Source organism: Mya arenaria, chromosome 13 (genome assembly GCF_026914265.1).
Source record: "Mya arenaria isolate MELC-2E11 chromosome 13, ASM2691426v1".
NCBI lineage: Eukaryota > Metazoa > Mollusca > Bivalvia > Myida > Myidae > Mya > Mya arenaria.
The window spans coordinates 6,097,150-6,114,443 of record NC_069134.1 but is presented as its reverse complement, the minus strand read 5'-3'; the positions used below and the strand labels follow the sequence as shown (position 1 = coordinate 6,114,443).

The window sequence follows — 17,294 nt, the reverse complement described above, 5'->3', positions numbered from 1 at the left end:
ACTGTACAGAAGAAAAAATGATAATTTTACGTTGTTCGTAGATGTCGCTCACTTAATTTTCAAAAAGTTATTTCAACTTCCGGTGTAAACAAACCGAGATGCAAATTTCAGCGCTTTCAATTGATAGTAAAATTAAGAGAGGCTAATTATAAATTTCTAACAATTTATCGATATGCTTAAATTAATTGAAAGGCGTGAATTAGGTGTCATAGATCCCCTGAGCTTTAACAGGGCTGAAACTGCCCGGAGAGTTTATAATCTTCAACTTTCTGATCACAAAGATGTAGAAAAGGTGTTTTCCGGGACTGTCAATACGCTTGACTTGGAGTTGGTTGAAAAAAGATAGTAGGTTTTGAAAGTTTCCTCCAGTATTTTAGGTTGAGATTGTCTGAGCAGTGACAAAGGGTAGTCCAAATAATTGTTTGTTGACACATTTTTTTTACGATTTCTGATAAAAAATATCGCAAATCCTTCATGTAGAAATTGTTTTGTACGAAAAGTTATTCCGATTGGGTAAAGCAGAAAAAGACCTGTGGCCCTGTACAAATTTGTTCAATATGTATATCAACAACTTGATGCTCCTTTATTTGGGTTGTGCCATCAGCACTTTGATATACTAGTCTAAAACTATAGACATGTTATATGGGATTCTTCCAATCCCTAACGTCTAAACGGGTTTGTGCAAAAACCAGGGTGTTTTGAAAAATATTGAAATTGTATCAGGTGAAGTATTTTATGGTTTAAATTGATCATAAAGGTTTATATTCATATTTTACCATATAAGTGAAGTTATTTTGCACAAAACAAGCATTTAATGCATTAAAACACATTATTTACCTTTCCAATAAAACAAAAGTTGACTGACACAGACAACAATTATGCCAAGCGGAACAACTCGACCCAATCGTAATAACTCAGCCACCTCCGACAAGCTTCGAGATAGACCTAGTAAATTCAATCGTAACAACATTCAATTGTTTAAAAATTGTGCCCTGAAGCCTTGCAGGTGCCCTTCATATATATAATGCTATGTTTTGACAGCAAGAAATGAAAAAAAACACGTCAAACTCATAATTATTCATAGGATATGACATTTTTATGTATGGAACTGATATAAAATAACATAATCTGGTAATATTTCTTGTTTTTATGATATTTTTTAGATGTTAAATGCTTTAACCTGGAATCCCGATCGGAATAACTACCCACTTTTGATACTAAACAATTTGTACGTGAAGGATTTGCCATTTCAAAAAACGTAAAAAAATCTGTAAACGTACAATTATTTGGACTATTTCATATACCTGTCTTGTGTCTGCAGCCATTGATGTGTCCACTCAGGGTTTGAAAAATGGCAGAGTCTACATACAGGTACAGCCAAACATTTTTTATACATAGACGCACCTCCTGAATGGACAGATTGAAAAATGGAAGCACGCCAGGGATATTGAAAATGCTGATTGGTCCATTTAAATCAACTATGAGCGCATTGTATATTTGATGGGCAACTTAAAAATAATGGACACATGACAGGAACATTAAACATGACAACCTGGACATAGGATCATGGAATCAGCAAAAGGAACATCATAAATCACGTCAGAGACTTTAAAACGATGAACCAAGCATAAAATAATCAATAAGGACACTGCAAATTACGTCAGACATAAGACAGGTATATTGAAAATGCCCACAGGGTCATTGCTGACTCCATTTGATTTTGGGATAAAAGGTCATGGTCTTGGTTTCTAGGACTTTATAATCGTCACTGCTTATAAGCTTATTTTATGACGTGTTTTCAAATGATCCTTTCATTGAATTTGTTTAAAAGAAAAGAGCAATGTTAATAAATGTTATCTATATTTGATAAATACAAGAATTAAATGATTAACACTTTCGTTCATTTGATTGTCTATGGAGAACCCTATTGAAATTATAAAATCACTAATTGACACATGCTACTGTTGTATGCCACTGTATTATTAAATTTTATGATTCCTTCTTTTAGCTTGCTAGCTGGAGGAGGAGATGGATTTGTTGTGATCTATGATGTGTGTTGTCCCCCTGGCCCAGAAAGACACACCTTTCCCAGTGTTGGTACAGTGGCACTGAATAACCGCCACCGCCACAAGTTCAGTGTGGAGACAGTGCTCTGGTATCCACTAGACACAGGGATGTTCACCTCCAGCGGTGCAGATTGTATGCTCAAAGTGTGGGATACCAACAGGCTTAAGGTACATGTACATGAATACCACATTCATTGATGCCTGTAAACATGTACATGAATACCACATTCATTGATGCCTGTAAACATGTACATGAATACCACATTCATTGATGCCTGTAAACATGTACATGAATACCACATTCATTGATGCCTGTAAACAACACATGAGTTGTGTTAAAACTATAAAAGTGATGAGTACTTGGTTTGCAGACCTTAATTAGTATTAAGCTCTTCTGTAAAAAAAATAAGAAATTATAATAGTCTTAGTGTTGTCAGCTTTGTGCAAAATCTAACCTTGGCCATAACTCAGTATTCTTTCAAGATATTCAAATGAAACATAGTAAACCTGTTACCACATACAATGTGCACATGTATAGATAGGCCTATAATTCTTACTTTAATAATGGGTCAAGTTATGTCCCTTTTTTGACAAAGCAACAGCAGAAGAACATTTGGCATTTGTTCACAGCGCTCATGTCTTTGTTTGCATCAGTGTTTGAAAATTTAATCATGTATTTGTATACAGCTGGGCTACAGTGGTTGCATGAAAGTATCTTCATATTGATAGTATTATTACGATTTAGTGGCTCCTTACACTTGCCATGTAGCTGACGTAATTTCAGCCTGCAGATGAGTACCAGTTCAGTGGCATTGTGAACTGCCACCACATGTCTCCAATAGCCACACGCCACTGTCTTGTTGCTGTGGCAACCAACAGTTCCACAGTGAAGCTAGTGGACTTGAAATCTGGTTCATCATCACACAGTCTGAAGGGCCATGACACCTCAGTGTTTGTCGTGAAGTTCTCTCCATACAATGAGTTCATTCTAGCCAGTGGAAGGTAAAGTTTCCACTTCCCGACATTTTTTATTCAAGATATCTTTCCTGACAGATAGTGTTTAGAAAAAGAAAATTGTTTTACCTTCATGGTTCAATCTTAAATACAATATTTGAACATAATTGCATCGCTTGTATTTCATTGCATATTTTTTTTTAAATAAAGCATTTAAGAAATAAAGAACATGTATTTTCTAATTTTTTTATAGACATTTTAAGGCTTTTATGATAACTGATTATAATTCAGTGGTGACCGGAAGATATTACTATGGGACATCCGGAATGCGAAGGGCAGCCTCCTACAGTTTGACCAGTACAATGGGAGGCAACCCAAGGACGTACTTGAAAATAACTGTAAGTTAGTTATCTGTGAAGATTTATCTTTGTCTTATAATTACATCTTACATCTATATAAATGCAAAATATCTTGTTTTGACTGTGTTCGTTTTGCTTCAGCCAATCATTTTTATCCTTTATAAAGTTATTTAGAGAAATGTTTTGAAACAAATATATGTTAATCAATCATGATACCAACATTGTCATTGTTTGCTAAACATAGACATAGATTGACCCCCAGAACAGGCAGTAATATGAATCTTCCAAACTTAATATTTCTGAATCACGTGTGCGTTTTGAGAAGACTTTCATATTAAACAAAACTGTTACAATTTGAAATGTCCCATGCAATACGCAAGTACGCAAAGATTCAGTTGACTATTACATGTATTGCATAAATTGAGCTTCTAACTTTTGACAGGATTCTGATTTGATTATAAATAAACAAACAATTAATATATCTATATACAAGTCATGGAAAACATGCATATATTTTTTTTATTTAATAGTAATTGTTATATCATTGAAAATGAAATTAAAGTTTTGAATTACAAGCACATGAAGTTAGTTGGTTGTGTATATATTCAGGTGCCTTGTCCCACAACAATGCTGTGAACGGACTGCAGTTCTCATCTGACGGGATCCACATTGTCTCGTGCAGCACGGACAACGCAGTGAGGTTGTGGAACACTTCTACAGGGAAGAATGTCGGCGTGGATTATGGGGCCATCTCAAACAGGGCCAAGAAATGTGTTCAGTTTGCCGTGTCCGATGGTTGTTCTCAGGACTTGGTGTTTATTCCCAACGATACAAGACGTAGTGTTGATGCATTGAATATGGTCACAGGAAAACGAGAATACTCGCTGACAGGACACTACTCCTACGTGAACTGTTGCCTGTATCATCCAGACTTGAATGAACTGTACTCAGGGGCTAATGATAGAAATATATTGGTATGGACTCCGAAAACGTTTTCTAGTCAGTACAGAAATGTTAGGAAAAGACGGAGGGAAAGAGTTGAATTTAAATGCACAGAGAAACAGCCAAAAAGATCAACAGAAAAACATGACAGTAAAATAACAGTTTCAAGTACTGCCAAGTCGTCTATATCTAATGGAATTAGTGCAGGGTTGTCCGGTATAGAGACGACTGGCGGGGCCAACACAGCATTGACGGCGGACAGCTGGAGCAGCGATGAGGATACTTGATGTACACTCAGTATATTAATTAGCCATATGGCGACCTTTGTTTGTTTAATTATTCATTTTAATATGTAATATACATATTAGCTGTATTGCTTTCAGGATGCCATAATATGTTATACATTATTAATTTATTGAATGATGAATGGATTACGAGAAGTAAATTTTAAGAGTAATTGTCTGTCTTTATACGTTTTTATGCACTAACCTCGTAAACATGTAGTCCCTTTACGGACTTCACGTCTATTAATGATAACACACTCACAAAAAAACAACAGTTATATATGCATTACTGGTATCATTATAACATTTAAATCAAATGAATAAACAGCTACACAATCGTCCAGAAATCCTATTCTGTGATATAATCAATTCAAAAAGTAAATGAAATTGGCTTAAACTACTTGAAACATACATGTACATACACACAACAATATACATGTGTAACTTATAATACGTCACCTTCTGGACATTACATTCAATTAAGGAAAATAATTTGCGTCCTAGTCAAATTTTCAAACGTAGAAAATTCTGGACATGGTTGTCGTCAGCAGTCCCGTTTGGGTGTAACGCATTTATATGATCTGTAGCGAAATGGACATCGTCGTCATAATTTGTAATAAGGTTTGACAGAAGTGATCAATAATTTTGGCGTTATATACGGTAATACCCTTGATGTTTATAAATACAACTTGTGTTTTGTCATATTGTATGTTTATGGGTTCTGTTTAATGCACCGTTAGGAAACTCTTGTATTTTTAATTTACGATATTATATATAATAATTGTCCACTTATGCGCCGGAAATGGAGAAAAAGCAATTCGCTCAATCTATCTGTTTCTACATTTTATTAAACAAGTGCATGTCGGGTAAATTGCGTGGTAGGGCCGCTAAGACGACGCTACATTAGCCGTATCGACCGCCCGGCGCCTGTATTGCGGCAAGCCAATAATCAAGCGCGCCCAGTGCGCCTATTTCGTCTGCTCTCTGTTCCCCTGCTCAGAACTTCTGCCAAACTGCCGGCTCATAGGAGTGTTTACGTTCCATGCTCCTCAGATATGCTCAGCTAGTCAATGCTCTCAAGGAATGTGAGATGTTTTTAATAGCGGATGGTGTTAGGAAAAGACAACAGTTAATCTTGTAGTTGTGTTTTATTGCTGGATATTATTGCTAACGGGACATTATGCAATGAGAAAAACACTGGTGTATTAAGCACAATAAGAACGTACCATGGGCGAGTTAGAAAACTCTGTTACCATGGTAGCCACCGAGCAGATGGACCCGTTCCAGGACCGGCGTCTCTCCGAGGTAGTGGCCCAGATCCTGGACTCAGGAAACATGAATGACGTGGACTCGGATGAAGATGACGTCACAGACGATACACCGTGTGAGCATTATATTTCTTTTATTGACTATAAACAAGAGCCGCGAAACAAGGATCTGTTTCGGGGGCCGCTGAAGACGATCCAGGAGGAAGGCAGTTTAAGTAATATTTCCGGTGCCACCTCTTCTGAGTACCTGGATCTGCCTTTTATGGACGACTCCGTCAACAGTTCCCGTATTGATCTCAGATCAACAACAGACGATTATGACGTCACACCGAAAACCGGGAATGACGACAGACATCACGTGTACACCACAAACGTTACAAACAGCGGAATAGAGACTGAATTTGGCGTAAAACCCACGTCGGCGTCAAGAGAAACTCTTTTTGACGTTCACGAAAAGGCGGAGACGGAGGAGAACAAAGATAAACAGTGCCGATGGTCCGTGACGAGTGTTTAAAACGGATTGAGTTTTAACGGTGCACGATATCTATGCAACGTTTACTCACGACACAAGAAGTGTCAATTATGGACCGTTCATATGTCGCTTATTGTTCAAGTTTCCTGCACGTTATTGACATATCTACAATGTAGTTAAAATGTATTTTTGTTTATTGTTGAAATAGTGTTATGTATTATTTTTATTAGACAATGAACACATACTTGTTAAAGTAACAAATCACTTCTTGTAATTGTTACACTTGGAGTGAATTAAGATTTGTACAATACCTGATCACCCTGGGCGAACAGGTAATTCATGTTTGTTAGCGTCACTCTCACCAAGTCATTCCATAGATTACATGCAGTTTTCAAGAACTTTCTCGTAATACTTTTCGTTTGCCAATTAGGCAGTACACATAATTAATAAATAGCAGCAGAAGATATTGTATTTATTGTGCTGTTTTCTCGTTAAGTTGGGCAATTCTGTGGATTTTGACTTATTCCTACGAGACTCTGAAAACATATGTTTTACCAACATGTCTAAAATACATCTTAACTCTCCATACTGTGCGTAGCTCATCACTCTAAAAACAAATAAATACCATTCTCCCGGAAAATATCAGACATGAACTCTCCTGGTGCTTGAGCTAATGAAATAATGGTCGAGAATAAAACCCAATCTTATTATTTGTACCCTCCGAAAAAGCGCTGTCTATCGGGAGAAAGGCCGTTATAGACATTTTCCATTTGCCGACATAATGGACTGTGTAGAATTCGAGAACGCTTTAATGGCATTGAATATGAATTAGCCATCATTCCTTGGGATAATATTAATACCTTTCCTTCTTGCTGTTGTAATAATATGTCATTAATGTATTTTTTATTCAGTAGATATTATCAGACTGTAGGTTAATGTATGTTTCTATAGGTTCAAATTATTTTTATATCCCTACGTCGGCTACGTCCGAAATGGTATCCGCTCTTCAGTTTAGCAATTTTTCATTCAATCCTTAACAAACTTGGTTACAATGTTGAATCAGCTTGAATCACTCCTTAGTTATCAATGATAAACTATCAAATTTTAAACAAATTAACACTTTCCTCCTCTCACCCGCGAGATCGTTGGTTCTAGCTCCACCATGGGAAATTTAACCTGGCTTTCAATTTGGACAGGAGGGCCTAAATTCACAAAAATATGAACTTTACAATCAATGTCAAAATAGTATAAATTAACCTGCCACTCTCAAACTTGGGCACAGGTTTTTATGGGGATAATAACTATATGGATGGCCATTGCAGCGCCTCGCAACGATCTCAATTGCAAGTTCCTACTGTTCTGTGCATGTAACTGAATTGGATAATAATTTGTTTTGTTTTTTAAACAATTAACTATTATCATCATGTTCAAATAAATTCACCATTATTTAGGCACTAGCATTGGATTCAACTGATCTTCAATAGCGATAACTTTTGAGATTCTTAAAGAGGTTACTAGCGGCAGTATACGTCGTGTGTGTGTGTTTAAAGTTTCATATTTGAATGCATCTACAACATAGGAACAGCTCGTTCTTCTCATGGATCAATATCCCCACATCCTTGAAACCGCACAGCAGTCACACTAACGATGACATATTAACACGTCTGTAGGGAGAAAAAGGACAAATGGCTCCTACAAATGGTACTGAGATGTAGGCAATCAACAGTGAAAAGAACATTACTATGGGCAAGCATGGTAAATATACCTGTAACAAACGTAACACACTTTTCTGTTTATCTTTCATTTGAGTTTTTACTTTGTTTAAGGTTGTATGTCTACCGACCTATCACCGATCAGCATAGGAAATCAGTCAAACGGGGATATTTTCTCATTGCCTATACAACAGCAAAATCTGTGAAGACTGATCTTGTTATTTTGGTGAAGGCTTTAACAAGAATTTCTGTATGCGAATACATTAATACACCGTTCTAAAATACTTAATACGAAACGCATAATTGCATCCGAGCATAGTTCGAAGGCCGGAATGCACAACAAATGAATATACGACAGCACTTGCTCAGTTCAATCGTCTGTAAACATTATTTCAATCTCTTGCAATTAAGATTGACAGCCCAGGCGTAAATTCCCATAGCCCAGGACGTATCTCCTGTATGTGGAACTGTTTTGAGAACGCTGTCATACATCTGGAGCCCGGGACGTCAATATCCATGTTAACTCAGCCCGGCCTTGCCCATCAATTTCTCTGACAGCTCATATTCGCCCTGGAACCGGGCAATCGTCATTTTAACAATACATGATCAACTAAAAACTGTAATGTGAGACTTGCCACTTGTTTTCCTGGAAAATGCCGTAGCTGAAAGGAAGAAACCCATCCATGAGTAGTGAAGATTGAGATTCCTTAATTAAGCCATCACCTCTTTGGAAATAATTATTGTCATTACAATAGCAAAAAAAACTTAAACCAAACACAGCTTTCTTCACGTGTAAGGCGCTCGAAAATATTTAATACTAGATTTGTTTTTATTTTGGTGCTTAAAATGTAAACTTCAAATTTATTGAAAAGATAGGGGTGAACAGTTAAGGTTTGTCAAATACAATGTGGTATTAACTTAAACTTGTATAAGATAGACTGTAAATACCCAGTTGGTTGTTTCCACTCCATTGCCTCTCCAACCAAATCGTTGAAGCGTTTAAAAATGATTTGGATAGTCCTGTACTATATATGTAAGAAACAGTATTATGTATGACGTACCATTTGGGCCAAATATCGCTTAACACTAAAAGAAGAGCCAAAATAGAGGCACAATTTTAAAGAATGCACTCCTAAATATTGAGGTTCACCTCTTAATCAAACAGAGTTGCTCCTCACAATTAATTGCACGCCTGTGACGGATGGCCTAAACGGTACGTCATAATTATGGAGGTTATGTTTAAGGCGATTTGTGGCCCAAATGATACGCCATTATAATAGAGGTTAACTATGTTTAAGGCGACTTATGGCCCAAATGCTACGCCATAATAACGGAGGTTAACTATGCTTAAGGTCATCGTACTTACTTCAGCTTTGTAAATATTCGGTTATGACAGTCTTAAGGCTAACGCTTGAGCGATTATGATAAATAAATGGAAAACACCATGGGTTTTTTACATATAAATAGTTCGTTTGGGATTTTACATTTTTTGAGGAAATTTATATGCAAACAAAAAAAGATTAAAGGAAGCTGACATGAATTTTACACTGAGCACTGCTCGTCAATAGGCAGCTAGTTAGAAACAGCATTTATAATAACGACTTGCATCCATAGCTCTACAACTGACAGTTCTTGAATCTACTAAGAAGAAAATTGTCTGCGGAAAATGGCAACGTTACCACGATCCTACCCAACAAGAGAACTTTCTCGGACACCATCGCATTTCCATGTAAGTCGGTTTTGTTGTTGTATAAAATCATGGATAGTCAATGGACTTCTCTTCGCATCATTTCTGATATGTTCAAATAAGTATTTTGTTTTATATTGCCTTCGGCTAAATGTTGATACCGGGTGACCCTATTTAATTTGGGTATCATTTGAAAGGAAATTGCGTACTGGTTACTAATATGTAAATATGACTGAACACTCAATACAGATTAAGGAATAGCAGATCGTGTTTTGTTCTTTATTTTCATTGAAATGGATAGCTATAGTTAAAGGACCGATTTTTAATCTTTCTATGTAAATTTGCCATATGTTTAACAGTATAATATTTACAGATTCTTCGACTACACATAAAATCTTTTCATCTTATACCAAAAAAATATGCAACTGTGTCCGTTTCATTTTTAAATACTGACCTGTTCGCAGTTCAAAAAATGAGAACCGCTACACCCGTTGAGTTTGAACTCATTTCAGTCACCCAGATTATCGGTTTCATTTGGTTCGACTCTCCTGACATGCACATATCAGCCACAACTATAGTATAATATTTTTGTTTTGGCCAACGGTATGAGTTTGCTGATATTGCCAATAAACTAAAACTTAAACAGAGTATTCAAGATACTTGTGCTTCGATAAAAAAGGTTTCCCCTAGTCCTTCGACCTCTTGTTAGCAATGCCAGTATTAAACTAGGGTATAACTCAAAATTACTGCCATCCCATTAGACAAAATGTAATTTCGAACACTCGGAAACATCAGGCCTACCTTGAAGTAAAATAACATTCGCATGATGTAGCAATACATTGCATAGCGGATAGACCTCCATTAAGTAATAAAATAGCGGATATCAACTTAAGTTGCTAAATAAAGATCGTTTATAGAGGTAATGCACACCGTTCTGACATGTATTTTTATACCTAATATCATTAATAAATCGTGTCATTAAAACGGACAAGTCATTGTAATGAAATTAGAGAAACATAAGTCACGACATTAGACAAGTCATAAACATCACATGAAAAGGATTTGTTGAGAAGGCCATTGTATGAATAGCAATAAATAGAATGAGAAATAAGATACCATAGACTCATGAATTTTTCACATTTTTATGATTAGCCAGAATGTTGTGGTTTTAACATAAGTTTGCTATTCAGTTAAGTATAGGTTATTTTTTATTTGGAGGTATTTATGGAAATTAATCCCTCAAGCCTAACGCAGCTAGCCGAACGTTTAATTTTCAAATACTGCTTGATATCTTTTTTCTTTACTGACAAGGCACGCCGCTTTTAAAGACTCATTTGTTCGTCCAAACCGCTGAAATACATACGCATAAGAAGCCGAAGCAATGTGGATGCATGTCGGTTTGTTTTATCAGTTCCACTAGCGAATTTAGAGGGGGGATGTACTTTCACTTTGTATATCAATATGGGATAAAAAAAAAAAGTAATAAAATACACCATTTCCGACTACACACGGTTAAAATTTTCTTGAAGGAGTTAAACCCCAAATCTCCATGCAAACAGTTTATGCCATATACTTTCAGTTCTCAGGGAGGGGCGCATGTCAAAAGGTTGCGCCTCTAAGTAACGCACCCTCTAACGTCAATTCCTGGATGCAACCCTGAGTTCAACGTGCCTTTTTGACAAATTGATTTCTTTCATGGTGCATGACAGCCACGGTGGCATTGTTGACGCCATAAACAGAGATGCTGAACACTATTCAGACACAGTTAAAGACTACTCCTTTAACAGAATACAAATGTGAAAGACTACCAATATACACTTTTCATTGTTTTATGATAAGTTGAGGCCATAATGCACATGTAACTATAAATAGTAACATTTTACTATAGAAATGCATTCCCACAATAATGATTATCGTCTCCGCCCATGAGATTATCACGGCACGTCAGGGCGATTATGACACAATTGCCTGACGAAGACGAGAACGTGCACACTGACGTCATTGTCACGGAAATCAAAATGGCCACCGTATACTTGGTAGGCAAACATTTAAACATAAAAAGCTTTAAAGGGATTTAAATGGAACTATCGGTGCAAAAATAGTGAAAATAGTTTTACCAAAAATGACACCTTCCGTGTTTCAGTAACGAGTACTACCCGAAACCGTACCGGATGTTTACATTCGGTTTAAAGGTTATAAAGCAGTGAGACAAGGAAATGTTTTGTTGAAACGTTTTGTTTTACTTAATTCGCTGAGAAATGTTAGTTATTCAAGCGAAATGGCTAGGGTCATTCAAACCGAGATTCTTATGAAACTGATCCTAGCCTTGATCGACCCTAGCTGTTCTCACCTATTGAAATGAACATCACAATCAGCCGATGTACAACAGGAAATATTTGAAGAATGGACAAATTGTAGGCTTATTCTGAAAACACGTACAAAAAGGTTTGCTACTTTGATTTCCAGTCACTCGTTATTTTTCTCAGCTAAAGTCATTCAAAACCATTATGTTATTTCTCAGTTTTCTCACTCAAACCACATTTTTAAGACTTTAATTCAGACTATATGCTAATTATGTGACATGTCCTTCATTATTCCACTAAATCATGTTTTTAAATCCATTTGAAATCATTGACAACTGACAAAACATTTGTATTATACATGGTTGGCCATGGCTTTTCGTTGATAATTGCCCCAGTGAAAATAATTGCCCTCGATGACGATAACTAGTGCGCGTTGACTATCGGACCAGCCTTGTCATCAGTATACAGAGCTCTTGTTAAGTAGTGATTCATGCATAGTATTAATTAAAGGTCAGATTTACAACAAAACAAATTATGCAGTATATGGCGCTTACAACACACAGTAATAAGGCAAAGTATTTTGTTTCAACTTAAATGTGAACTGCAAATATATTGGCGATAAAACCAGTAAATACGGCCCGTAAACCGTCTTTCAATATTGAGTTTAAAGGACGAATATTAAAAAAAGAATAGTTCACAAATCAGTTTAACCATTTTGATAATGAAAGTCTGTGAACCACCAACAATCTCAATATAAGCAAGTTATTAAAGTTAGTAAAAAGGTTCAAGGTGGTAATTGATTACTTTATGACATATCCATGCTTTTTTAGCAAGGCATGGTTCGCATGAGGGTATAGATTGCATAGTGATTGGAAACTTGTAAAGGCCAATGTGCACCCGGCTCCTCCCTCCCCCCCCCCTTAAAAACGCTCAAATTTACTTTTTAGTTCAATTATTTCGAAAAGAGTAAAGAAAAAAGCCCAAAATGACCATTTCGGACTAGTAGTACTCCGAGCCTCCTGTCAGTCAACACATTTAACCAAAATCATTTACGTTTTTGGGGTGCAAGTCAAAAATTAATGCTCCTTAGTTACGCACCCTCTAACATAAAAAACTGGAACCGTAACTGGATCCATAAGCTATAGTTTCGTTCTTATGACAGAGAGATGTGGAGGCCCGACGGACGATGCCGGCGAGCCTGCCCACAAGGTCTACGGCGACCTCCCCAACGGGATCGATAAAGGGCAAGTTTTTCCGGTTGGGCAGCAAAAAGAAGGACAAGAAAAGGGAGATCCAGCAGCTGTCCGAGGAGAACCAGGGGCTGAAAATAAAGCTGGAAATCGCCGACAGGGTAGGACCATACATTCCTTATTTGTGAAGGTATTGCACTAAATCATATAACCCGCATCTATTGCGGTATTGATTAACGCGCGCTATTCATGGTTAGTATACTAATCTTGTCATCAGTTTGCATGTCATCAATCAGTGTACGCGATTGTTGTTGTGCAGAAACCTTTGTCAAATGACTCGACTGATGTACTTAATCCTTGAGTTCATAAAACTGTATAAAATATAAAGAGGTTTGTTTTAAATGTCGAAAGTAATTCACCTTATTCTGAATCATTGAAAGAGGGACTGATACAAATGGCGTTTCATACCCAAATTTGCCATTTTGCTTCCAAAAGTATAGCCAAACAGATGGGTCAAGTGTTAATGTAAATAAAACTGAATACCTCGTAGATATTAGTGTATACATGAAAAGGTTTCGAACAGCATATATCATACACTGGCTGAGAGTAAGCACTTAAGTCAAATAGTCAATACAAAATCTAATTCCATTGCCAAATCGGTCAAATCACGCATGAGAAGAGTTGATATATATTACTATAACTTCACTTAAGGACGTTCATGTGAATGGTATTTATATAACCATATGATATTAAAAGCGCTTCTAACATTTATTGGTTTTCAATATTTCTTAGAGGACATGTATTTATATATATATATATATTAGGCGGGGCATTTTTCATTTACATGCCATTCCCCAAGCCCATATCAGTAAGGTGGTGGTGTAATTTCTGGACTTAATTACATGTGTACTAGTATTTACGAAACAAAAAGCATTTTAGACACCATACATTACCTGGTACAGAAATATGTTTCTGAATAATGCTAGAAAAGCTGACATGCGATGTGAAGACAGTTGCAAAACAATGTCCATTTTGCTAAGGATCTATGTGTTCATTTATATTTGTTTAAAGATTTATAATAATTCTGTCATCCGAATTGCTTGTACAAGACGTAAGGGTATATGTTAAAGACTTGAGTGTTTATTCAAGTGGCGCATTTTCATTTGTTCATCATCGTGTGTTCCAGATCAACGGAGAGTTGGTTGAACGCATGATAAAACTGGTGAAAGAGAATCCCTTTAAAGACTTTATAGAGATACATGACGGAAACGTGCACATCGGGGACATCAACAATACCTACACGACTGTAGAAGTAGAGGGCGTCCTGGAGGGTGTTGAGAACCTCACGGACAAACTGACGGCTGCCGTGAACGAGAACACGGCAGCCAGGTCTCTAGCTGAGAGCAAACTCCGAAATGCCGAGGTAGGTCCAACATTCTTTTCCAACTTTATCGACCGTTAATCAATGTTTGATTCAATTTAAATACAATGTGGTTTGTATGTCTTACACATTATTATTATTGCATTGTTGTTTTGTCAAGATAAAAATTGATAGAAAATGACGGCGAATACATTTTGTAATCTTCAGGTTCAACTGAAGGAAATAAAATCTTCGCTAGAGACTTGCAAAATCATGCTGGCAAAGCTAGATAACAAGACTGTGAAGAACATGGGGAACATCAAGTCGCTGCTGGAGGGTCTGTGCAATGACCGGTCTGACGAGGCTGTCTTAAAGGAAGGGGTGAAGGCGCTATGGGGTTACTTGTTCGGCAAGAAACAGAAGGTTACCGTGCCCGCCTCTGTTAAACTAGCCGTTAATAGAATCATAGACACGTTTGGTAGGTTTTTTACTAGGTTCTGAAGAATTTCACGAAACACATAAATAGAGTTAGATACTCGATCTTTTCGAAAGAATTGAAATTTATTGTTAAGTCATCCATCCATACATCATACATCCTAAAGCATTTAGGAGTAAAACTGATCATTTTCATTCCAGCTTTCACAAATTGGTATGAGTTTGCACGTTTCCTGAACGTTGATGCATCCTCAATAGATCAAGACTTTGCTGTTGAAGACGAAGACGATATTGTCGATATCTGTGTGACTATTCTTGGTCACTGGATCAAACTGACAAACGACAGTAACGGCGAGCAGTTGTATAACCTAGTGCTCCAGTATGAGCAGGAAAGGCGCACAGGTAATGACATTCATCCTTATAACAAGGGGCCTACTTCAAAGTATGTTAATAATGATTGAAGACTTCGCAAAGTTTCAACTTTATGTTAAGGACACTTGACAGTAGCAAACCGCCCTATGCACTAGTACGCTCACAATGAGTGAATATTCACCTGCTTAACCGAAATCGTTCAGTTAGTTGTGCTCTACTGTTTAGTAGTCATGGATATAGAGTTTTAAAACATGCTCTTATGGAAGTTGTGCTCGATAGATCTGTGTCTGTAGAAGGCTACAAATAATACCATTTTTCTTGCTTGATTCCTTTATTTGCATTTGGTCATAATTTAGATTTTTGAGTAGGTTTTCAGCGTATTGTTATATGCCTTTTACTTGTTAATCCGTCTGGCTTGATTTTGATATTCAAGCCATAAAACGAGATCTAGTATGTTATTGCTATTTGACTTTAAACTTCAATTATAATGTTATCAGTTTACTTTGCCCAATCAAAATTGCCGTTCTTTCAGAAAAGACGAACACATATCAGAAAGACAGCCTTTCTAGCGCAAAAGTTTCCTGCAGAATGTCCAACCGGCCAAGCTCTGATGGAGCGGGCGGTCTGACCGGGGTACCCAGCGGAAATAACACAAGGCGATGGGCAGACCCTGACAAGACATCGCAGTTTATGCACTTCCTGGAGTCCATGAAGTCCCAAGTATCCATGGAACAGACACTGTCGGACATGCATAGAATGGTGAAAGACATCCATGGGACAATTTGTACTGACACCGAAACACCACCCAGCCCAAGAGAGTCAAGAAGTGAACCGCTAATTGCAGAAGTCTAGCCGCCAAACGTTATCCGTTTTGTTGAAGTATTCTCATTGTTGTTAGTAATACATTTAAAAGAGTTTTCACTCAAACATCAGAAGGGAATGCCTCTCTGACATATATTTATCATGACGTTTGAGAAGTGAATAGTTTTGAAAAATGTGATGTTATGGTGCTATAGAGACATGTGCAAAGTGATTATGTATTTCAATTTCATCATTAACGTTATGTTTTTTGTGATATATCCATGCATTTGTTGAATTGCTCATCGATCATAATCAGATTTATATTCTACAGTGGTATTACTTACCGTCTTTTATGCTCAGTATATGAAGGTATTATTTACAGATAGCGAACACTTATATAAAAATATATTATATTAATATATGCACAACTTTGTTTATGTTCTAACTGTTCTATCTTTAAATAAAATTGCATGTTATACTATTATCAGGATAGCGCGTTTCGTCAAAGGTTCTTTATTGTTACCTGGACAGTGTTCATTGACAGCTAATGATTTTTTTCGTTGAACATAGTGTAGATGATGTATTTTCAACTAGTTTTGCGTGAAACACATTCCTCCATGCTTAATGTATTTGACGTTACCTTCAAGACCATATATTTACACTTCAACTTCCATATCTAAAATGAACTGCCTTTCGTCAATTCCGAATATTTTCCGACACGCAACATCTTCGGATCGCGAATTATGGCATAACAATATACATGTAAATTGAAAATTGTTTGTCTTGTTTATTGTGTATTGTGTCTTCAGGCCCCGAACAACCTAAATAAACATGTTAAAGAGTGACAATTTATAAAATGTTAAATGTAGTGTTGTCATTTGGTTTTAATTTGACGTTTAAAAGTGATTTGCGGTGATTGATTTTTTTTGCCCGCATTATTGTGACGTCTTTGGTAAAATGTTTCCGGGTACGGTTACGGTCGGGTCGTTGTTTTTACAGAATGGGTGCGAAAGAAATACTGTCAGGTATTCTTAAATGAAATTAGGTAGTTTCTATCAATTCTTGAATGAAATAATGAAACGTTGGTGT

The 17,294-nt window shown here is 36.7% G+C and overlaps 2 protein-coding genes across 4 annotated transcripts; both read left to right on the top strand.

Moving 5' to 3' along the window:
• The first annotated feature begins 93 nt into the window (after window positions 1-93).
• Window positions 94-4,779, top strand: LOC128213879 (DNA excision repair protein ERCC-8-like). 2 transcript variants are annotated; one of them, XM_052919950.1, is made up of 6 exons: window positions 208-345; window positions 1,322-1,675; window positions 2,009-2,234; window positions 2,851-3,068; window positions 3,312-3,418; window positions 3,989-4,779. In XM_052919950.1, the coding sequence occupies exons 3-6, from the start codon at window positions 2,175-2,177 to the stop codon at window positions 4,606-4,608; spliced, it is 1,005 nt and encodes a 334-aa protein (XP_052775910.1). In that variant the 5' UTR covers window positions 208-345; window positions 1,322-1,675; window positions 2,009-2,174; the 3' UTR covers window positions 4,609-4,779. The 2 variants fall into 2 exon arrangements, with proteins under 2 accessions (XP_052775908.1, XP_052775910.1); XM_052919948.1 differs by lacking the exon at window positions 1,322-1,675 and having other exon boundaries at window positions 94-345.
• Window positions 4,780-7,737: 2,958 nt separating this feature from the next.
• On the top strand, window positions 7,738-17,045 carry LOC128213878 (uncharacterized). Of its 2 annotated transcripts, XM_052919946.1 has the most exons (7): window positions 7,738-8,100; window positions 9,672-9,786; window positions 13,210-13,398; window positions 14,424-14,660; window positions 14,826-15,075; window positions 15,234-15,434; window positions 15,937-17,045. In XM_052919946.1, the coding sequence occupies exons 2-7, from the start codon at window positions 9,724-9,726 to the stop codon at window positions 16,254-16,256; spliced, it is 1,260 nt and encodes a 419-aa protein (XP_052775906.1). In that variant the 5' UTR covers window positions 7,738-8,100; window positions 9,672-9,723; the 3' UTR covers window positions 16,257-17,045. The 2 variants fall into 2 exon arrangements, with proteins under 2 accessions (XP_052775906.1, XP_052775907.1); XM_052919947.1 differs by lacking the exons at window positions 7,738-8,100; window positions 9,672-9,786 and adding an exon at window positions 11,985-12,189.
• The last annotated feature ends 249 nt before the right edge of the window (window positions 17,046-17,294 follow it).

Excerpts from the sequence above, each read along its gene's own strand:
- LOC128213879 (XM_052919948.1), top strand. The coding sequence starts at position 173 with ATGCTTAAATTAATTGAAAGGCGTGAATTAGGTGTCATAGATCCCCTG. Across the intron at positions 346-2,008 it reads GAGTTGGTTGAAAAAAGATA|CTTGCTAGCTGGAGGAGGAG; the intron begins GTAGGTTTTGAA and ends TCCTTCTTTTAG. Across the intron at positions 2,235-2,850 it reads GGGATACCAACAGGCTTAAG|CCTGCAGATGAGTACCAGTT; the intron begins GTACATGTACAT and ends ACGTAATTTCAG.
- LOC128213878 (XM_052919946.1), top strand. The coding sequence starts at position 9,724 with ATGGCAACGTTACCACGATCCTACCCAACAAGAGAACTTTCTCGGACA. Across the intron at positions 9,787-13,209 it reads GGACACCATCGCATTTCCAT|AGAGATGTGGAGGCCCGACG; the intron begins GTAAGTCGGTTT and ends TTCTTATGACAG. Across the intron at positions 15,435-15,936 it reads TGAGCAGGAAAGGCGCACAG|AAAAGACGAACACATATCAG; the intron begins GTAATGACATTC and ends CCGTTCTTTCAG.